The sequence below is a fragment of the Cupressus sempervirens genome, chromosome 10 (assembly GCF_028749045.1).
Source record: "Cupressus sempervirens isolate cs-2001-9-10 chromosome 10, ASM2874904v1, whole genome shotgun sequence".
Taxonomy (NCBI): Eukaryota; Viridiplantae; Streptophyta; class Pinopsida; order Cupressales; family Cupressaceae; genus Cupressus; species Cupressus sempervirens.
In genome coordinates, this window is record NC_143127.1 from 392156031 (window position 1) to 392180028 (window position 23998).

The 23998-nt window shown below is 37.0% G+C and overlaps 1 protein-coding gene across 3 annotated transcripts in view; it reads left to right on the plus strand.

Annotated features, from left to right (window-relative positions):
- Window positions 1–23998, plus strand: part of LOC149534315 (uncharacterized) — a 91607-nt gene that overhangs the window by 3476 nt on the left and 64133 nt on the right. For all 3 annotated transcript variants that reach the window (XM_089802983.1, XM_089802982.1, XM_089802984.1), the window contains 2 exons: window positions 77–151; window positions 384–1178. In XM_089802983.1, the coding sequence (XP_089659109.1) occupies window positions 77–151; window positions 384–1178 (870 nt within the window). The remainder of the gene's footprint in view (window positions 1–76; window positions 152–383; window positions 1179–23998) is intronic.

The following is a 23998-nucleotide window of genomic DNA, read 5'->3' on the forward strand; positions in this document are numbered from 1 at the left end:
TTTTCTTGGTTTCCTCATGCTCTTCTATGTTCCAAAAGTCTGTTTGAGTGATGGTTGAACTTTTGGAATTTTTCAGAGCATGTTGAGATGGAAGGGCAACGCATCAGTAGTCACCGGCAGGAGCATGAGCAGAAGCAGCCTGAGCCAGCTGGTTTGTAATCCTCTTTTTTGCACTTGTCTTCCTTGTTAAAATCGAATTAATTTCCAGAAAAGGTAAATTTATTAGTGAAATAGCAATCTTTAATTTATTTGGAAGCATCATTTTCAAATTGGCTTCATTCAACACTTAGTGATTTGGACTGCCATTCACCTTCCTGTGTGTGTGTAATGCATATACTATTTTAAAGATCTGATCAGAATGGTTGAATTGATTTGTTCCGCAGATTATGATAATCTTGATTCTCACAAAGACAATAGTGCCATTCCTCAAACACATGCACCTGCACCAAAACCAGACAACAATTCTGGCAATCTGGATGTGAGTTCAAGTGAAACCAATGTTATAAAAGCTGGCCAGAAAGTGGACACTTCTGATAATGCAACTTTATATTCATCTCAGATTGTTGTTACAGACACAAAAGTGAGCAATTTGAGCTCATTTCATGAAAGTGCAAAGGAAGTTTCAGAGGCAGCTACTGGCACAACTATAGGGCTTGGATTGCATGGACTGATTGTATCTGGGACATCTGAACTGCCAAAGAATTCTACCCACCAAGATGCTAGTGGACCTGTTGAGCATCAAGATTTCACAGTTAAAGGCCAGCATGATTACGCTGAGTTGAAAAGTCAAAACAAAGTTGATGATATAGTTTTGCCTATGCTAGGAGAGTCGATTCCATCTACTGTTCAACCCCATCCAAGTTCTGATGATGTAGGTGGTAGTTCTGACTTGCAAATCATCAATGAAGCAGTGAAAATTGATCCTAGAGTTTCCAGAAAGCAACAAAATATTCCTAAGGATGTTAAAATATCATTTGCCAAAGTACAGGATCAAGGTAAAATTGAACTTGACAAGTCAGCAACTACAACACATGCTCCAATACATCATACCAAGGGAATCAATTCAAGGAAAGTTGGGATTGCATCAATTCTCTCGTTTAAGGAAATAAATTCTGATGAGTTGAATGCCAATTCTTTTTCAGTTGAGGAAGGTTCAGCATCTGCTGGAAAAATAATCAGTAAGTATTTTCAGGAATCATAGTAATAATCACATCAAATTATTTAGTTACTTTGCCCCTTTCCATTAAATTCTTGATCATTCTTAGAACACAATTTTCTTGCTATATGAATCGGCAAACTTTCAATGTATACCATTTTACCGACAAAAATAGTCTTAGCTAATGATTACAAATTTGCATATAATTTTGATCTGGTTTCTCATGGAAAGGATGGTTGAGAATCATATAATAGCTGGTTTGGTAAAGCTGGAAGAAGTATTTCATAATATTGTCCTCTAGAAAATGATGTTGTCAGAGTGTTATACTACCTGGATCACTTAACCAATGCTATAATGATCATCCAATGAAATTAACAATACTTTTTTGAGCACTGACAAAGGTGTTAGGATATGTGGTTAGTTTGTAATGTATAATAATATTATTGATGTATCATTATTTATATGGTGCTATGTTGTGTAATATTATTATTAATTTTTGTAGCTAGTGAGCGAGTTTCGCAATAGTTAAGAGTGAGACTATGAAAATTCATCTAGTAAGTGACAAGTATAACACTAGAAAGTTATAGATTAACTTACTTAAATCCCTGACAAAGGCATTGACTATGTTACTGAAGGAATGCTTGGTGTACTTTGTTGGTAGTGAGACACTCTTTATATAACAGCGAGTTTTTCCATAGACAAGTGAGAGATATGGAAATTTATTTCTGGATTGCGAAGTGAAAAGTAGTATAACATTAGAAAAATCATGAGCCGAGTTGCATCAAAATTTGGAAATATTACCAAAAATGGAATTGCCATAAATTACCAGCCAGAGCTTGTATAGTTTTAAATGAAGAGTCCCATTTCCACTTTTTTGTGGTCAGATGCAATTAAATAGAAAATATAGTACTAATCTATAAACATAACCTGTCAAATAAACCATCAAGCAACAGCAGATAGACATCACCCCAGCTTGATGACCACTATAGGAGGCTCCCCAGGAGCACTAGCACCCCCATCTTCTGGCAACATGTCTGGCTCCTTGCCCTTTTGGCCTGTTTCTTTAATGCAGGGAAAGAACTATCAAGCAACAGCTAATAGACATCACCCCAGTTCAATGACCCCCATAGGAGGCTCCCTGGATTCACTAGCACCTCCATTTTCTGACAACACCATCCAGATCCTTAGTAGCCGTTTTGGCCTGTTCCTTTCAATGAAGGCAAAGGTGCATACAAATGCACAAGACCAATCCAAGGCAAGTAATCTTCCCCATCATGAATCGGGAAACTCTCAATTTCTCAGACTTCCCTAAAAGAACCTGAAATCAAATTTCCAGCTCTCGGGAAAGCTTAATGGATGCCAGACCCCTGATTATATTTACCGCTGCTGCTGTTGGCTCACCATGTAAAGCCTCTGTCACTTCTAGGGCCAAATAATACTTCTGTAATTTTAATTCACATAAAACAGTTACAGCCTTTTTCGGATTACTTTATCTTGCAACCTTCACTTCTAAGGAGAAACACAATGCCAAGACTCTGGGATTAGGGATCTCAAGTATAGAATCAGCACTATCAACAGACTGAAGACAAGAAAAGCCAATGAACAAGGCTATGAAAGCCTTCTGCACTTTGAGTTCAACTAGACTCAGGAGGGTAATCCTAATTGCAGGTCCGAATAAATGATAAACTCATGTTGAACACCAAACTACAGACCTTCGAAAGTGGTTAGTTATTAGATTTATGAGTCATGGGTTCATATTTCACCATTCTCAAGCAAAATCAACCTTGCCTTGAAAATCACTGAGAACAAAACCTAATGTAAACCTACACTAAACAACATGAAATTAAATGAGACTTTCGGATTTAGAATTTTGGGCCAAACTGAAAACAAAGAATACAATTAGAAAAGGGCAAGCAATTAGAGAGTCAAACAACAAGAATTTATATGTTGCAACATATGAATATGTTTTGAAGTTCTCTTAAAGATTTATTACCTAGTAGTAATAAGATCTTTCAAGTCTACCAAACAACCATTTTTAGAAATCCATCTGAATTCATAAAGCTCCCATTTCATTTATAAAGCATTTACAATTTTACACTCTTCCTCAAATAGTAGCCAATTAGAATGCTATTCAATGTAGCAAATGTGCACAAAAATCCTAAATGATCCTTGATTATTTATGACAGATTTGAGCAAATACAAATCCACAAAACCCGAAGAACACCTGCATGCAAGAACTTGTCACAGAGAAGAAAAGACAAAGAAGAGGCAAGGGTTTGGCTTTGAAAAGATGGAAAAATATATTATTATCAAATTGAAGGAATGAATAAAATTTAAAATTGATCAATCCTTATAGAAGGAGATCGTAAAACCTTAAAGGGAAACCCTAAGAGACAATTGACATTTAATAATTAATATTTAATTATTAAATGGAAATGCATGTACATAAAGTGAAATCTTAAGAAGGGAGTAAAGGTAATTTAATAAATAAAATGAGCAACAAAGCAAGAAAAAACAAGGAAACTACAATGCTGAAAACAAACTTGGGTCTCGGCAACAAGGCCTGATGAGGTACCCAATCACAACCAAATCTCTATGAAATGGAGAAATATACAAAATCCAGTGGAAAAAACCCTACTCCAAAAAGAGATAGAAATAAAAAGTACAAATGATATGTCTCAAGAGACTCTATCAAAACCATAAGAAAAATGAAACCCCCATGATAGAGGCTTGAGACTCCATAGCCCCCCAGAATGGTAGAACTCTTGTGTTGATGAACAGACCAATGTGGCTCCAATTTGAAAGAAACAAAGGCACTGGACAAGGAGGATGAAACCCCTGAATGTAAGGTGAAGCTGGAAGTCCTAGCTAATGCTCAAAGGAGAATGCATGAGAATCCTAAAATGAACTCTCCAATGGAGGTGGGATAACAGGTGTGCTGAATTTGTCATTTGAGAGGAGATGTATGTCCTCTGATATATCCTCTATAATTGGACCAATTGGCTAGATGATTGGAGCTGTAATGTTAGGAAATGCTGAAGAGTAATCCTGTGCAATAGATGGAATTTGAACAGGAGGTGAAGGTGTAGAAGTCACAATACTGGTCTTAGGAACAACACATAAGTTCAAGTGACCCAAATTCACCTCAGTAGTCTCTCGTGAAGAAGGAGAGTGAGTCTCCGATAGTAGAGATGGTGGACCAAAATAAGAGAGAGTATACGTGGGAAGAATGATCAACAGTCCTTGTAGCAACAATATTGCCTGTCTCACTATCTTTGATGTGCACCGAATCTTGTGCAAACTCAGTTGTCTTCCTTGTCCCACTGTGTAATTTGATAAATAGAGAGAAGGTTAGAGGACAAAGATGGAAGACATAGTGCATCATGAAATGTACAATCATCAATGTCAATAGAAGCTTTCCCACATATAGTCATAACAGTGTTGTTCCTCATCAAAATGTGTGGAGTAGGAGAAACCTCACAAGAAGAGAACAAATCCTGAGAAGATGCCATATGGCGTGAAGCACTTGAATCCGGTAACCATTTGGAAGAATGTGAAGTAGTAGTTGCAGATAGTGCATGACCCTTTCCTATGTCTTTACCATCTGACTGAAATGATGATGAAGAAGAAGATCTATGAGAAGTAGAAGGGATATCAATGTTGCTCTACTGAAAGAGAGCTGTCAAATTTGAAACTTGTTTGGCATAGCCATCTAACTGCTTCTCATAGCAATGTGACTCATCATAATTGGGCTTATTACAATAAGTACATTTTGCTCTATTTGGCTTTGGTTTATCCCCCTTAGGAGGAGTGTAATAACCCCAATCGGTTATAACTTTGTGAAACACCAAATTCTTCTCAAATTCAGTTGTTTAACATTTTGTCAAACACTTTGCTAGCAAGAGATATATTGCATATGTAAATTCTGATTACTTTCTAAATGCCAAACTTTAATAAATATGCTTCCAAAGAATAACCAAACAACTAACAATGAAGATGCAATTGTTTTCGAATAACACTAATTACAAATAGGAAAATATGCATCTACATCAATAAGACATTAGGGCAACAAGTTCTGATATAAATCAGATTACAATAGATTTTACAAACCCTACCAATACTCTAAATATCTACTCTCAAACAATGCAGAATGTAGTAGATAAAAACTTGGAATTGCTCCAAAAACATGAATTTTCCTAAAGCAAATCACTGTAGCAAATTCCAACTTATTTCTTACTCCACAAAGCTGGCCCTAGGCCACAAATTTGGCATAATGAAAAGACTGATTTGACAGTCGCAATTCTTCGGAAGATATTTCACCACCTTAGTTATGCAAATCAATGGGAGTGGTCGTTCCCAACGATTAATATAACAACTGCAGAAACCCTTGGCTCCACAAACTATTCGGAAGAGTAGATGACAACACATTCGATGCTCAACAATGAGGCTGCCCTCCCTATTTATTCTTTTCCTTCACCCTTCTAGAAGGAAATAAAATATTATTTAATTGCACTCTCTAGAAGCTTCCCCCTTTCCAAGGCAATAATTAGTTGTACTTCTAGAAGCTTCCCCCTTTCCAATACAATAACTAGTTGTGCTTCTAGAAAATTAAATTAGTTAAATATAAAGTCATTTTATAATTTTAATTTATTTAATGACTTTATAAGAAACTAATTTAATCAAATTCTCCTTATTTCTCCACTTAGCCTTCAGAGAATGTAAAGGCTAAGAACTCCACTAAGATGCTAAAAAGATGGGGACATTACAGTCCGTCCCTTGTGAAATTGCTTGTCCCCAACAATCTCAACTCTGGATGCTGCAAAATTTCTTTATTCTCCCAAGTGGCATCCTCTACCGACAGGTCCTTCCACTTCACCAAGTACTCCCTTGATAATACTTCTCCTCATATTCCTCTCCTTGAACTCAATGATAGCCTCTAGTACTAAAACCAATTTCCCCTCATCGTCCAAGGGTGGAAGCACTATAGAAGGAACAATCTGGTGTCCTAATGCTTTTTTGAGATGTGACACATGAAAAACATTATGGACCTTGCTCTCTGCCGATAGTAAATCCAACTCGTAAGCCATCTCTCTAGCTCTTCTGATCACCCTAAAAGGCCCGTAATAATGTGGCTTAAGTTTTTCGGCACCACTCTTCTTGAGAGTGGACTGACGGTAAGGCTACAATATCAAATATACCATATCACCTACCTCAAAAGTTCGCTCAATCCTCTTCTGATTAGCATACAGCTTCTGTTGATTTTGTGCCTTGGTGATATTATCCTTAAGAGCCTTCATAATGTCCTGACTCTCCTGTAATAAGTCTCCAGCATTGGGCAGTCTACTATCTGATAGCAACAAATCCATAAAACTGGGTGCCTCATATTCATATAATGCCATGAATGGTGACATCTGGATAGACATGTGATAAGTGGAATTATAACAATATTCACATAGATATATCCACTTAACCCAAGCCTTTTGTTGCCCTACTATGTCATTCCTGAGGTACCCCTCCGCCCATTTGTTCACTATCTCTGTTTGACCATCTGCCTAGGGGTGGTAGCTAGTACTCGGAGTGAGTTCTGTCTCGCACAATCTGAACAACTCCTGCTAGAAGTGACTCATAAACCTGCTATCCCTGTCGCTGACAATGCTTTGAGGTAAGCCATGCAACCTAAATACCTTTTTGAAGAATAAATTTGCCACCTGTGTAGCAGTGTATGTAGTGTTGATTGGGAAGAAGTGGGAAAATTTTGTAAGTCGATCAACAACATATATACAGTCTCTACCTCGGGCTCTCGGTAGTCCTATGATAAACACTCCCACTCCCTATTAAGAATCGAAAGTGGCTTAAGTAAGCCGGCTGGGTAAGAGCGCTCCTGTTTATTCTGTTGGTAAGTAGGACACTCTCTAACATATTGCAACACCTTATCTTTGAGCCCTTTCCACGAAAATTGCTCTCGAATTTTCCGATAGGTTTTGTAAAAGCTTGGATGTCTTGCCATAGGTGAGTCATGATGAACTCTCAACACCATGCTTGTCACCTTTGACCGTGGCACCAAATAAATGTGCCCTTTGTAAATGGTGATCTCATTCACAAGGGTGAAATCACTATTCTGGATCAATCCATCTATGAATCTTGATGCCCATGTATCCTTTGCGTACTCTGCAAGGATCAAATGTCTCCAATCGTCTAATATATTTGACATCAAGCTCAAGTGGGGTCTTCGTGACAAGGCATCTGCTACTACATTCTGTGTCCCCTTGAAATAGGTAATATCAGAATCATATGCCTGTAATTTACTTACCCATTTCTTTTGCCTGCGATTAAGATCTCGCTGCCACAAGAAATGTTTCAGGCTATCGTGGTCGGAATTTATGCTGAATTCGCTACCCACTAAATATTGCTTGAATTTGGCCAAAACATTCATTATGGCCAACATTTCCTTATCATAAATGTTGAAGCTCCTCTTAGGTCCCCTGAGCTTCCTACTCTCATAAGCAATCCGGTGCTTGTCCTGCATAAGCACTGCTCCAACACCTTCGCCAGATGCATCACAGTGCAACTCGAAAGTTTGCTAAAATCTAGTGATGCTAGCACTGGACAAGAAGTCATCAACTCCTTAAATTTATCAAAATACTCCTGTGCCTCAAGAGTCCATAAGAAAGCCCCCTTCTCATCAAGTCCGTCAAGGGTGCATGTATGGAATATCCACTAACAAACCTCCTGTAGGATCCACACAACCCCAAAAATCCTCTCAACTGTGTTAGGTTCACTAGAGTAGGCTACTCAATAATAGCACAAATCTTTTTAGGATCCATGCGTACTCCCTGAGCACTAATAATGTGACCCAGATATAATATCTTTGATAATCCAAATCACATTTAGACTCCTTTGCATACAAGGACTCCCTACTCAGAATGCTCAACAGAGTGTATAAGTGTCACACATGCTCATCCCATGTCCTACTATACACTAGGATGTCATCAAAGAAGACTAACACAAATTTCCTCAACTGATGTTGAAAAACCCTGTTCATTGTGGACTGAAAAGTAGCTAGAGCATTAGTTAGCCCAAATGGCATAACTACAAACTCAAAATGGCCACAATGACATCTAAATGCCGTCTTCTCTATATCTTGTTCTCTGACTCGGATCTAATGATAGCCTGATCTCAAATCAATTTTGGAGAAGAAATATGCTCCATGTAGCTCATCTAATAACTCATCAATTCGTGGGATGGGGTACCTATTTTTTATAGTCTTCTTGTTCAGGACCTTGTAATCTATGCACATCCTAAGAGTTCCATCCTTCTTCACCAAAACCATAGAAGAAGCAAAAGGTGACTTACTTGGTCCAATGTGCCCCATAGCAAGTAGTTCCTTGATGGTTTTTTCGATCTCATCCTTCAATCTCTTTGGATGCTTGTAGGGTGTGATCATGACAGGTTTAGCATCCTCCTCTAACTCAATAATATGCTCAATACCTCTATCAGGAAGTTTACCTAGTGGTAGTTCACTGAATACCTTCTAGTGCTCGATTCTCAGTTCCTATATGTCTGGGTGATAGTCTGATTTTTGTTGCTCCTGTGATGGCATTAAAGTGCAATGGGCTGTCCACTCAACCTGGTCATGTCTCAACAAGCTCTCCATGCGTCTGCAAGACATCATCCTAAACCCAGTGTCACGAATGGCCTTAAGTAAATGGGTCTTCCCCTCTAACTGAAACTTCATCTCCATATTTCTCAAATTGAGAGTGAACTCCCCTATGTCATGTAACCAAGTCATACCCAAGACCAAATCTGTATCACCCATGTTAACAACATAAAAATCTGCTTTGAAATCAAAATTGTTGATCTTTAGGGGTAGAGCTGTAATCTTCCTGTCACATTTGAGGATGTAGCCATCAACTACCCTCACTCTTAGACCCTCAAATTGCTCTGTTTGTATCTCACACTTCTTAATCAATTTGGAATCAATAATATTGTGAGTAGCACCTGTATCAAGCAAAGTAATAACTCGTTGACTAGCCAATACCCCTCTCATCCTGAATGATCTCTCTTGTTTTACACTAGTGAGACAGGCCTTTTTAAGTCTACCCTCAGTCTTCTTATCACCTATATCATCTGTGCCTTCGTTTTCTTCAATTGATTCCTCATTTTCAGATTGCTGGTCTAAATTTTCAGAATTAGAATCCTCATAATATGCTCACATAACCCTGTTTGCTTTCCCCTTTGGACTCAAGGGATAGTCATGGTTCATGTCATAGGGTCCTTTGCAATAAAAACAATGTTTTTTTCTTCCTTAAATCATTCAATGTCTCTCTATCCAAAGGAGCAAATGATTTATCTTTATTTTCAGCCTTTGTTTCATTCTTGTCAGGTTTCTTGAAGAATGGTTTGTCTTTGCTAGATGATGCTCCCTTTGACTGAAATTTATTTATTGGGGCCGCTTGTTCCATACTTCTAGCCTTAATCGCTTCTTGCAAAGTGAATGGATCAAAGACTTTTACCTAACCCTTCAGTAGTTTGGATAATCCCTCCGTGAACAAAACAACCAATCTCCTATTTGATATATCTGGCACCATAATGGATAGCCTCTGAAAATCACTAAGGAAATACTCCAATCTGCCTGTTTGTCTCAACTGTGCCAACTTCCTGAAGTAGACTTTTGGATCCTTCTTATCAAACCTCTCCACCAACTGTCCACAAAGGCTTGATATGAAGTCACTTGGTTATGCAGTAGGGTAACCATCCCATGGTACCACCAATCATGTGCAACTCCCTTTAAATGTAGCGTGACATATCTTATTGCCTCCAATTTTGTCATAGGTTTTAGTGCTAAAAAGGTATCAAGCTTGTGAATCCAAGTTTGGGCTGCCATTCTGCTACTCCCATCAAATGTAGTCAAGGAAAGCTTTTGTGTAACCCACTTTAATTCATTATCCTTGCCGCGAGGTCTCCTATTCTGCTTGACTGCATGGTAGTGTTCTCTTCTTTGGTTCACAAACCTCTCAAAAGTCATTCTCTCCCATACCTGTAGTGTCAGTAATTCCAATTCATCATTTGTAGCCATAATGATATCTGCAAATGTCCCATCCCCAGCTTCCTTTGCTGACTCTTGCACTGGTTCCTTTCTAACAAAGGTAGGACGTGTGGGCCTGTCTGCTGTTCTGGAAAGAGTTCTATGAGCTCCAGGTGATCCCACTGCACTCCTGTTATCCCCTTGTTCCTGATTCCGTCTGTCCTGTGGATTCATGCAGTCAACCATGGTGGTGAGTGCCTACAAAGCCTGAGCCATCCGCTTGTCCTATAACCATTGCTCTGAAAAATTCCCTTGTATCCTGATCCTCATTCCTATTGTCTTTTGGTGGGCTATGCTCTTGCCTGTCACCCATGGTATTTGACTGCTTGTCAAGATCTTGTTCCCTGTCAAACAAAGCTTGCTTGCGAGTAGAAAATCTGTGAGAGCCAACCTCAGGTAGCTGCATATGATTGCTAAACCCTCAGGATGGCGAGATTTAGTTTTGATATCAATGTAATAACCCCAACTGGTTATAACTTTGTGAAACACCAAATCCTTCTCAAATTCAGTTGTTTGACATTTTGTCAAACACTTAAGCAAGAGATATATTGCATATGTAAATTCTGATTGCTTTCTAAATGCCAAACTTTTATAAATGTGCTCCTAAAGAACACACCAGCCAACTAACAATGAAGATGCAATTGTTTTTGAATAACACTAATTACAAATAGGAAAATATGCATTTACATCAATAAGACATTAGGGCAACAAATTCTGATATAAAAACTTTGATATAAATCATATTACAATAGATTTTACAAACCCTACCAATACCCTAAATATCTACTCTCAAACAATGCAAAATGTAGTAGATAAAAACTTGGAATTGTTCCAAAAACATGAATTTTTCTGTAGCAAATCACTGTAGCAAATTCTAACTTATTCCTTACTCCACAAAGCTGGCCCTAGGCCACAAATTTGGCACAATGAAAGGACTGATTTGTCTTCTCCAACAGTCACAACCCTTCGAAAGATGTTTCACCACCTTAGATATGCAAATCAATGGGAGAGTTCATTTCCATCGATCAATATAACAACTGCAGAAACCCTTGGCTCCACAAGCTATCCAGAAGAGTAGATGGCAACACATTTGATGCTCAACAATGAGGCTGCCCTCCTTATTTATTCTTTTCCTTCACCCTTCTTGAAGGAAATAAAATATTATTTAGTTGCACTCTCTAGAAGCTTCCCCCTTTTCAATACAATAATTAGTTGTGCTTCTAAAAAATTAAATTAATTAAATATACAATCACCTTATAATTTAAATTTATTTAAATGACTTTATAAGAAATTAATTTAATCAATTTCTCCTTATTTCTTCACTTAGCCTTCAGAGAACGTAAAGGCTAAGAACTCCACTAAGATGCTAATAAGACGGGGACATTACAAGGAGGTGGGCCTAATGAGATGTGAGGACTAGAATCAATTTGAGACTTTGTAGGATGTGAGTTCTGTTTCTTCTCCTTCTTTCTAGAAGATGTTTGAGCTACCAATGTATAAATGTGTGAGTTTGTGAGAGAATCCAACTGAGAGATCTTAGCTTGCTCTCGAGTCAAATGATCACAAAAATCCTCAAAAGGTGGCATGGTAAATCTAGCACCCAAAGCATCCATGGTGGAATGGAAGGTAGAAGCAAAAATATGAAAGTTTCCACAAAGCTTAGAAAGAATTAGGTAAATGCACAGTGTCAGTCTTGGTTTTCCCAAAACCCTGCAATAAAGATCTATGTTGTTTGAACTTCATCAAGAAGTCCTCAATGGAAGGAAAAGAATCCGGTACAAGAGAGGTAAGCTTTGTCTCAATTTGAAGTGCCATGAATTCATTCACTGTACCAAACAAGCCGTCAAGCTTGGTCCACATAGCTAGAGGGGTATTGCACCCATCAAGAGGAAATTGTAGACTGTTAGATACCTATAGCAATCAACCCCATTGCCTCATCCATCTTGTTCCTATTCTGCATGACCTTAAAAGGCCTCTGTAAAACTAGTTGCAATGCATCTAAACAAGATCACAACCCTTTTAACCGGAGAAGCCATGTCATTAGGGACTTCCATGTGTGATAGTTATGAGGGCTCAAAAGTTCTAGACAAGAAGAGATCTTGGCCATTGTTTTAAGAAAGTGTTTGGAATTTTATGATATATTGATATTATAATTTTTTTTTGAAAAAACAACACCCACAATGAAAAAAACCGAACCCCAGCTGCTAGAAGGAATGCCTATACAAGAAAAGAGCAAAAAAGCTTCAATTTGAGAATCACATTTACCTTTGAAAAATACCAATGAAAATAATAGAGAATTTGGATAGTGCTTGAGGAGAGCTTTCCGATGCTTTTTTTGGATCCGAAAATGGAGCTAAAATGAGAAAGTTATGCCTCCTGGAAGGTAGAAAGCATCATTTGACTTCGAGCGAAAAAGTAGGTACCAAACTGGGAAAAAATCCAAAAAATACCTTCACTATCATGTTCGTCTTGGAGTTAGCTTTTTGATGATATATATTTTTTCAAAAAACGATACCGTATGCTCAAGTTAGAGCCAAAAACCTGACAGGGCATCTAGAAAGCAAAAAAATAATAATTTGCAGATCCCAATTTTTTTTGAAAGGGGCTAAAACAAATCCCTCGCCCCCCCCCCCCCCCCCCCCACGGGTCCACAGGCTGGGCGGTGGTGGCCCATGAGCGAAGCTTCTAGGTTGAGCGGTTGCGGAGTGGAGCCGGGTAGCAGTGGCGGATTGGAGTGGGGCAGTGGTGGTGGTGGCCAGATAGTTGGAATGTGGTGCCAGGAGGTTGGAAGATGATCGCTGTGAAAGCACCGCTGGTGGCGGTTTGTAGAGGCCGCAACAACATTTTAAACACACCGTGCGATTTAGAGAAAACCATGGCCATTTTCTAAATCGCTTGTGCTTAAAATTTTTTTTTTTTGAAAAAATCGCATTGAAATGTGTGCGAGGGCTGTACAACCCTGTTATGCAATTTTTTTGCCTCTCCAGTTAATGTTGTCCAAAATCGACAAATTTTGTAGAGGCCGCAACAGTGTTTTAAACACACCGCGTGATTTAGAGAAAACCATGGCCGTTTTCTAAATCGCTTGTGCTTAAATTTTTTTTTTTTTGAAAAAATCGCATCGAAATGTGTGCGAGGGCTGTACAACCCTGTTATGCAATTTTTTTGCCTCCCCAGTTAATGTTGTCCAAAATTGACAAATTTTATATGAAAATAGGGGTTTTGATGTCCTCTGAATCTAATCGCGAGGTCTGTTTTGCCTCAAAGTGCTTCAAAATTTAGAGACCCCCCTATTTTCACAAAAAATACTTGAAATCAACCAGATCTATTCTGTCAAACCCTCGTTCCTCTTTGTCTCCAAATAAGAACAAGCTACAGTAGATCAGACGTTGATACCATGAAGGATTTGAGCAAGACAAATCCACAAAACTCGAAGAACACCTGCATGCAAGAACCTGACACAAAGAAGAAGAAATAAAGAAGGGGCAAGAGTTTGGCTCTGAAAATATGGAAAAATATATTATCAGGTTGAAGGAATGAATGGAATTTACAATTGACCAATCCTTGTAGAAGGAGATTGTAAAACATAAAAGGGAAACCCTAAGAGGTAAATGACATTTAATCATTAAATGAAAATGCATGTGCATAAAGTGAAATCTTAAGAAGGGAGTAAAGGTAATTAAATAAATGAAGTTAAATTAACCCTTTACTCTAATAATGTAAATCTAAAGTGTAATGCCCCACTTGGAGATCCTTGGAAACAAGGATAAACATAGACGAACATATTTAAAAAAGAAGAAGATAAAGCATAGATGCATGCAACTAAAAACATATAAGAGATTGCAACTGAAGACAACTATCCAAACCACCAAAGTTCCCCAAGCGTTCATCACTTACATGTTTATTTTCATCTACATGAATTAGTCATACAAGGTTCATCTTAAGATATAATCTAACATTATAATCGAGGCTCATTTTAAAGCCCAAATGCAAGGATCCTACATGATTAATTCATACTAGTTCATTTACCAAGCTAAAATGTAGCATTGAAGAGATGATACCACATTTGCATCCCAAATGTTCAATACACAAACTGTTAAGGTCTAGGGAGCAAGAACTCCCAAGAGGATGTCCAAAAGTACAAATTGCATCTTCTTGAAGTGCCTGAAAACACTCACTGTTTGCCATGTGACAAAAGAGCCTGAATGCTCGTGCGAGCCAAGATTGGAACCCATGCGAGCATTCCCCACAAGCCATGCGAGATGCCTTTCCATGCTCGTGCGAGATAGCAGAGTCTTGTACATACTTTGCACTACAATGCGAGTGAATGCATGTGTCGTGCATCAATCTTCTCTGTCGTACAAGAGAATGCCTTCCCTCAGTTGACAACACTATAAAAAGGTATAAAAGAAAACATGGAAAGATGAAACGTCCACTTCGAGGAGTATCAAAACCACCAGACTGAAGGAGCAAATGTTAGAAAGTAAAGTCCACTAAGATAATTGGGGGGGTGTGAATCAATTATCCAATTAAAACAACTTTTATCAACCTTATTAAGTTTGAAACATGTAATCAAGAAGTGCAACAACTATAGCAAGATCACCATACACAATAACACCATATTTGTTAACGAGGGAAACCCTTGATCAAAGGGAAAACTGCGGTGGGGATAGTACTCACAAAATGATGTACTAAGTTCCTTGCAAGAGGATGGACCCTGTGAGGAGTCAATGAAATACATTCAATACATATTACTCTCTACTAGGAGGCGTTGAATCCCTATGAGGAGATTCCAACCTTGCTAGGAGTTGTGGAAGGTAGAAAGACCCACTGTCCAAATAGCTTCAGGGGCAAGATCATTGAACTCATTGTCCATCTGATCTTAGTACTATTCTTTGTAGAATAATACTAATAAACAACTGTCCACAACAACCTCTTTGCCATATGTAGTCTCTTTGTTAGCTCGCTATGCCTTATCCACACCAAACACTTCTCTGATCTCAAGATATTCAATATTAGGTTCATTGGATCTCACATCTTGGTTCACATATTCGCATGACACATCCATATACTTGAATCACACTTTAATACACATATTCCACAAGGAAAACAACTTTCCTATATACCAAGTTCTTAAATCGATGATTGAGTCGACCTTGAGGCTTTCTCAATTTACAATTACAATAGGACCATATTAAGATGATACAATACACGTTACATTACATCTTTTCACAATCTCATAATACTGTCGGCTCACAATCTTCACAATGCTTCACACGTGTTAACATCGAGCTTACCGCGATCAACCACACCATCTTCGTCATGTCTTCTACCTTTGTATGATTGCGATTAACTATCTGTTAGGAGATATAATCAAAACAACTATAATCGCTTCTCAAGAACTCTACCAGAATGCTGCCTTCAATAAATCTCGAATAACTGTCATTTGTCTGCTTATTTCCACATGCGCACTTAACCACATAATCATGACACTTTGTAGAACACGTCCTCAACTGTGCATAGTGTCATCTTTAATCCTCAAACTGTGTGACCTCAATCTCTGTCTGCTACTCTGTCAGTTTTCAAAGAACCATTTGTATGTTGACATCAATGACAAACACAATCATGAATTCAACACACAATCATGCTAACAATCTCTTCAATGCTCCAACAATGCTAGGATACTCCCCCATAGCAATACCATCAACATTCATGCTAACAATCTCCCCCTTTGACATTGATGGCAACATAGATGAAAAACATCTAAGTTCCATGAATACCAAATACTCTTTTGCAACTGCATATTTGTACTCTTTCTTTTCGAATCCTCTTCATTAATCAAATCTGAATCTCAGGAACATCTCTCCATCAATGTGCTACTCCCCCATTGATTTTCTTCCCATTTCAATGTATCATGAGATGTTTTTCATGTACATCTTCTCCCCCATTGACATCAATGACAAAGGCATCATTATGTGAAATCTACGACATAAGATCTTCCATAAGTCAAGTGTCCAAAGACACTGTTAAATACCGATTACCAAGAGTCCTTCATGACTTAGTTATATCACAGATACTCCCCCATAGAGGAAGCATCAAGCATCCAATCTAGATAAGCAATAGTGCTCTGTACTGGTGGACTGATGCATTCTTTGCATCAACTACTCAGAAGTAGGTAGGGGCATAACCCCAAACATACCTTTCAATTTAACATATGAATTTTCTAGTCTAGAAAAGAAGAACTACATTATGAAATAAAACAGTTATGAAAGCAATACTTGAAACCATATTACTGAAGTGAACGTTTTTAATCCATTTCATTTGAAATTAACTGAAATAACAATCAACTAGATAACTGATTTCTATAGCATTACAAAAGAACTTGAATCATTGCCATCAATTCTATGATATTCAGTAATTAAAAGAAAATGAAATGCATAATAAGGAAATGAAGAGGAACATACATAATCTGACAAAGGTATCTTATAATATTGCGCAAGCCTCAACTTTCAGGTAAGAGGAGAAGCATTAGCTTACGCTTAACCTCCCAACCATGGACCTTATCATTTCCCCACACAATCTTTTATCAAGAAAGACCCTCCCTACCCTGGGGTTAGGCTTGGGGCACTATTAGTGCAGCCATCCGAGCAATACCGGTGTTTAGAATGTCCACTTAGTAATAGGCGGGCACAGCTAATTTACTGGCGCCACCGACATCATGTGATTTATAGAATGCAAGCATGCCTTTAACGACTTTGGCCAAGGACTTAGATGGGTTTTATGATACTTGATCACCACCGCTCGACTTGACAACAGAGTATACATTATTGGGCAATATGAGCTTACTTGGATGTTCTTAGAGTTTAATTATATATTTTATCATGTTTGATAGTTCTGATTTCTGTTCTTTCTTTTGTAGGGATGTCCTCTGCCTCTTCACCCTCTTTCATTGGTCCTTTCGACTAGGGTTAGTCCTTGGTGATTGATCATGTTGCTAAGCATGGAATTCCTCCATTAGTAGTTAATTGCTGACTCTCAGTTGAAAACATGAGATAAAACTACTTTGGCATTAAGCCGTTTTGGTGAATCAAAAATCACAAAATAAGATGTTTCACAGACATACATAGAATTGCTCATTATGAGAGTCATGCTTGTGCATTCCCACTTATTTCTGATACTAAACAGTTGGCATTCAATCATGAAGAAAGAACAAGAAAGGCCGATAGACATTCGTCGAGTACTTATACTTCACTTGTAACATTGAAACATAAAATGATTGAGGAACAATGGCAGGTTTAGATTTATCAAGATAATTATTGGCATCAAATTTTTGAATAAAAAGAACGAAATTAAACGATATCAACATAATCTGATCGATGATCAGTGAGACTCAGGAAATCTTGACCAAGCAGCTCAAGCCGTTTGAACTGTAGAGAAAATGCTAGCAATTTGGTATATAAATCCCTATGAGGTAAATGAAGCTTGATCTTCTAATGTAAAGGAAGTCGAGAGAAAAGAAAGGCTGAATGCTATCCTCGGCAATGTGAAAAGTTTTAATATAATGCCGTGGCCCAAGGTGGCATTTTAAAAAACAAGATCTTGGTTTTCTTGAATTCACCGATTTAAAAAGAAGAGGCGCCAAATCTATTCAACGTCTCTCATGGAGATTTATAATTTAAAAACAAATATCAAAGGGCTCCTTAGAAGACTTATTAAAAGGAAAAAATCTATAATATATATATATAATTTTCAAAATGATGTCATCATCCTATTATTATGTCCAAGGTCATACCTATTAAAATATGCATATTTATATACCTGCATAATTCGGAGGATTATGATTTATCTTAACCTCATATTCTCTTGATGTATATATGCATGTATATATTTATACATATGTTAATAGAGAAGAGCTTGGAGATTTAATATCATGGTGGCATCATACCTTTATACATGTGCATATACATATATATATATAATATCAAGGTCACCGGGAGACGGGGAGACTTTGAGGTTTCTGGTACTGGTACTGGTATCGGTACGGCAATTTTCCAAATAGGAGACGGGGTACTTGGAGACAACAATTTTTTTATTTTTATTTTTTTAATAGTTTAAAGAGTCTAATACTAAAAGTAAATACAAAATTTGAAAATAGTAATATTGTAAGACTAAAAGATTAAAGTAAATAATAATAGTAATGTCACATTAAAAATTAAAATAGACTCATAGAGTCAAAGATTTCAAAACTCACATGATCACAATATTGTATCTCATAGACATATTTGTTTTTCGAATATTGCATATGATCACCAACATATCAGATTTATAATCGCTGAGATTATCATTACATATTCATATTTTTTATTTAAAAATGTATAGTTTGATGCTGAATTGCTGATATGCAAACAAAAATGAACGCTTTGTACAATAAACAAAAAACAGAAATATATCTAGTATTAGTATATTGATGGTACTATCATCTACTCCACAAGGTTGTGATCATCCATCTCAAGGTCTTCAGCTATCATGCTCTCCAAAAAATCATCTCTCCAACTCAGGTTCCTCTAATGGTAGTACAACCGAGAGCAAATCATTAAGGCCATTTGGTTCAACCGCTTCTTCCACCATGGCTGCAACATCTCCATCATGTGCAATTTGATCCCATTTTGGTGAGGGACCTTCCATATATGTAGGATCAACACGAGAGAGAAGGCAGAGTGTGCTATGAATGTACACCAAGTTCTCTGCTTTCTTTGACCCCTATCGGTTCCTCTTCAATGAATGAATAAAACCATAAGTGCTCCAGTTCCTCTCAGAAGCTGAAGAACTAGCCACTTGTGATAACAATCTTATTGCAAATGACTGCAACTCAGGAGTATCACCTCCATGGTTCCACCACCATCCTATAGGGTCTTTCTTTGCTCGCATATCATATAAAGCTTCCACTGAAGCAAAATCTCCCTGTCCACGTTCTTAGTGGTTTTAATTATTTCTCAAATATTTCTAATTATTGTTGGTTCACTTGGAATTTAGAATAAAAATAATTATTTTAAAGTGTTTCTAATGTTTTTAAAGTTATTAATTTATTAAATAAAATATTTTAAATAATTTAATCATTTAAATTGTTGGTGGTCTTAATTTTTGCATTAAAAACATTAAAATGAGGGCTAAAATATATAAAATTATTTAATGTTATATTTTACATTTATATTTTATTAGGAGACTTCGAGGAGACTTCACTTTTTGGATTAGGAGACGGGGAGACTTCAGGAGACTTTGTCATGAAGTCTCCAACTTTTTTTGAGGTCTCCGGAGATGCAAAAAGTCTCCGAGACGCGACTTTTAGGGGGGAGACGGGTCTCCCGGTAACCATGATATATATATATATATATATATATATATATATATATATATATATATATATATATATATATATATATATATATATATATATATATATATATATATATATGTAAATGATGAAGATGCCAACATAGAACAACAAAGGTACAAATTTTGATTTTGTTTAAATATATAAATGTATTATATGTTGCCCAAGTAGCTCATGCGTGTCTAATGTATGTACCCTGTTATGAAGTTGCTAGATTCTTGCCAAGGTAGTAGTTAGAGGCCATACTTGATGATCAGAATAATAGACTAGAGTAGTGCCCCATTACTTAAATTCCGTTTAGCAATGTTTTCTCCCCTTCATTTGCCCCTGCAACCACCTGTGCAACATTTTCACAATAATAACAAGTTCTTCCCATTTTAAATCATTACCAAAATGTAGCTCAGATAAATGTAATAATGGCTATCTACCATGATCTAGTAAACATAACAAGCAACTGTTAACTACCATTATCAAATATATGACAAGCAACGGTTAACTACCATCTTTACTAAGCATTTATACAAAATAATTGTAAGCAATAAAGTTCACATGAAATAAACAATGAACTATAACTTCCTTTTTCACATGATCAGAGAAAATGATGGTTTTAGGCTAGTTATCTCAATGGCTATAATTGAACTTAATCAGGTCAAAATTTTAAACGTATCCTTCAGCAAAGGCTTTGTAAATCTGTTTGCTATTTGCTTCTTTGTATTGATATACTCCAACCTGATCTCTTTCTTTGCAACTTTCTCTCTCAAAACATGATACTTAATAGATGTGCGTAGTTTTTGAATGTAACACATTATTCTTAGACATACTCACTGTACTTGTGTTATCGCAATGTATGATAACATGCTTTGTAAACTCAACTCCAATGTCCTTCAACATTTGCTTCATCCACATGATTTGATTACAACTGTTTGCTGCTGCTACATACTCTGCTTCTGTTGTGCTCTATGAAATTCAGTCTTGTTTCTTGCTTAGCCAGGAAACCAATCTTCCTCCTAAGAAAAATGCTCCACCACTTGTACTTTTTTTGTCATCCATACTGCCTGCTCACTCCGCATCAGTATATGGACATAAGGTAAAGTCATTTGATTTGTCATACTGCAACCCAAAATCAGGTGCACCCTTCAAATATCTGAAAATCCTCTTTATTGCTGCATAATTTGATTCTTTAGGATCAGATTGAAATCTCGCCACAATGCTTACCGCATTAGCTATATCTAGTCTTGTGTGAATTAAATATTGCAAACCTCCAATCATAGATCTATACTTCTTTTGTTTGACTGTAGGTGTATCATCTGTGCTAGATAACTTGTGACTAGTTACCATAGGTGTACCAATAGGTTTACAACTTTCCATACCAAATCTTTTCAACAAGTCTTTCAAATACTTAGTTTGTGATAAGAAAATACCATCATTATTTAATTTGCAATCCCAAGAAATACTTCATCTCACCAATCATGCTCATCTCAAACTCCATTTTATCTGCAAATGCTTCACTTGTTTCATCACCACCTCCAATGATTATATCATTCACAAACACTTCAACTATTAGCAAACCATTCTCAATTTCCTTCAAATACAGATTATAGTGTGCAATATCTTGTCTGATCTGTACTTTGTTCATGGTATATACTGCTGTATTAATTGCTTCTCTCTAGAATATTTTCAAAACATTGTTCTCAAACGTCATAGCTCTTGCTGCCTATGTTACTGATCTTTTTCTCCCATTTGCTATACCATTCTGCTCAGGTGTTTTAGGGGCTGAAAGCTTGTCTTTTAATGCTATTCACTTCACAGAAACTGTTAAACTCATTCGAAATAAATTCTCCACCTCTATTAGATCTCAGACACTTAATCTTCAAATCAGATTCATTTTCAACTCTATTCTTAAACACCTTAAACTTCTCAAATACTTCAGATTTCTCTGTAAGAAGTGCTACTGACACCATCTTAGTAAAATCATCAACAAGAATCATGAAATACCTTTCACCATAGAAAGCTCTTGTCTTTGTAGGACCACTTAGATATGTGTGTACTATCTCCAACTTCGCTGATGTAGTAAACTTCTTGCTCGTAAAGGAACTTTTCTTCTGCTTTGCCATAACACATTCCTTGCATACCATGTGAGTAGGCTTCACAATTTTAGGCAAATCTTTGATAACAAGTGTAGTGCTCACTTTCGCAATGTTATCAAAGTTTATTTGACAAAAGGTAATGTCCCCACTCCTTAGGACAACTTTACCTATAGAAATTGTTAGCAATATAGATTATTGAATTCAATTCTAATGATTTATATCTAAGAATACCATTATTACTACACCTCCTTAAGGATTCCTTCAATCAGGCTTCCTAATCCTCTGGGAGGATTGTAATATTCTGGACTTTAATTTCTCTCAGAATTGATGAATGTTTAATAAATGGCATTAATTCAGACAGTTGTTAAGCAGCCTGGGAAATGGTTCTGATTCTAATCTCAATAAACTTTCTTAATACAAACTACTGATTTAGGAAGGGAGGAATTTAGTCAAACAGTTCAGTTGCAAGTTTAAATGACATTACTAAGTATATCCTTATGATGAGTTCCAGAATTTTAACAATTGGAAGAATGCTGGCATTTTGTCAAACATATGGTGCAAACTCAGGAATGCCCTTTTAAAAGGTTCTATTCATCCAAAATATGTATTTTAACAGTAAGAGAAACTAATTGCTAGATTTCCAACTGTATTGAGCTGAGTCTACAAATGTAATAAAAAATTTACAAAGGTCGAACCTGGACTGTATATGCAATGTTTGACATGGACATTACTCATTTCCAGTCAATACCATGTATTCACGAACTCTTAAGCTCGATAAGGGACTGTCTTCTTTAGTGGTTCGGGCCTAGCTGCTTGGTACCTCCTGCTATGCTGTTATTTACCAATATATTCACGCCCTTTGTCCTCCTGGTAATCCGTAGGTCAAAACTCAACTTCAAGAATGTTTGACGCTGGTCGAAATGAGGTAACCAACCCAAAAGATGTGAGTTAAAAGGCTCGAACTGTGAAAACCTTCAACTCGTGCCCAGCCTGTCTGCACGTGGACACCCACTATATTACCTCTGGACGTGTTAACAGTAAACCACAACATCCATAGTTTCAAACACGTTTATTCTCCAGTCCGACTGTGCAAACAAATGCGTTCACAACCTGTAATCAGTATTTCCGGCTGTGGTGAAGGAAGTAATCTGACCAACCAAGCAATACCAAGTGCGGGTCTGTAAGTAGCTAAGGTGTGGCAGATTCCTGTATGCCGACCAAGATAAAACAAGATAACAAGGGCTCCTTCCCAAACTCCTCTTGATTACTACACCCAGATTTAACTCTCACTTAAGAACAATCAACAGGAAACTCAAACTTGCAAGAAAACCTTCAGATTATGGAATATTCAACTGACTCAGATTTTTCCTTACCTCCATAGCCCGCTCCACTGAAATTTTACTGCCTTGCCGATTTCTTGCCCAACCTGTATAATGCCGACTAGAAAGAAGATTAAGGTGACGTCCAACCTTCTTAGAGAATATCAGACTTGAGGGTTTTCGTCCTCAAGGCTCAACCAGTCAAATTTAAGCAACTAGAACGTACAATATTTCTTTCACAATTTCTTCTGTATCATTAATCCCAATGCAAGCTCTCCTTTATAGCCTCGAAGTGAGGGAAAACATAAGGACCAAGGAATGTGGGATTAAAAAGTCATTTTCGTCCTATAGTCACTTAAAGTCATTTTATAAAGTAAATAACTTTATAACATTAAAATGACTTAACTCCTCTCACTTAAATAAAGTTCTATGGTAAATTAAATTAAATTTCCATTGTGACTGGTAGGCATCCTGTTAAATACAGTTATTAATCTATCTGGACGTGGAGATAGATTAAACTGTGGCCCAAATTTCTAGCGCTGAGAAGGGAACATGACAAGGATCCTGTGTTCTAAGGAACAACCCTCGATTATTTGACCTTCCTCCTTGAAACTACCTTCCAAGTTGGGCCTCATAATCCTCTGTGAAGACCCTCTGTGTTCCTCAGAACGACCCTCGATTAGTTAACCATCATCTTTGAAGATCATCCTAAGGTTCCACAAGATTTGTTTAACAAATCTCCTATATTTCTTTGGAATAGATTCATACTATAAATATCATTCAATGTTATTCTTTACATTTCGAATAATCTTCATTTGTTATCACACCTATTTATCTTGCTATATATCCTAATTTTGGTCCCTTAAAGAATGATTATCTAAATATATTATTGATCACTTAAACTAAATACTTTAATAAATATAACTACCCCTAAAGAATGAAATAACCATTATATACACA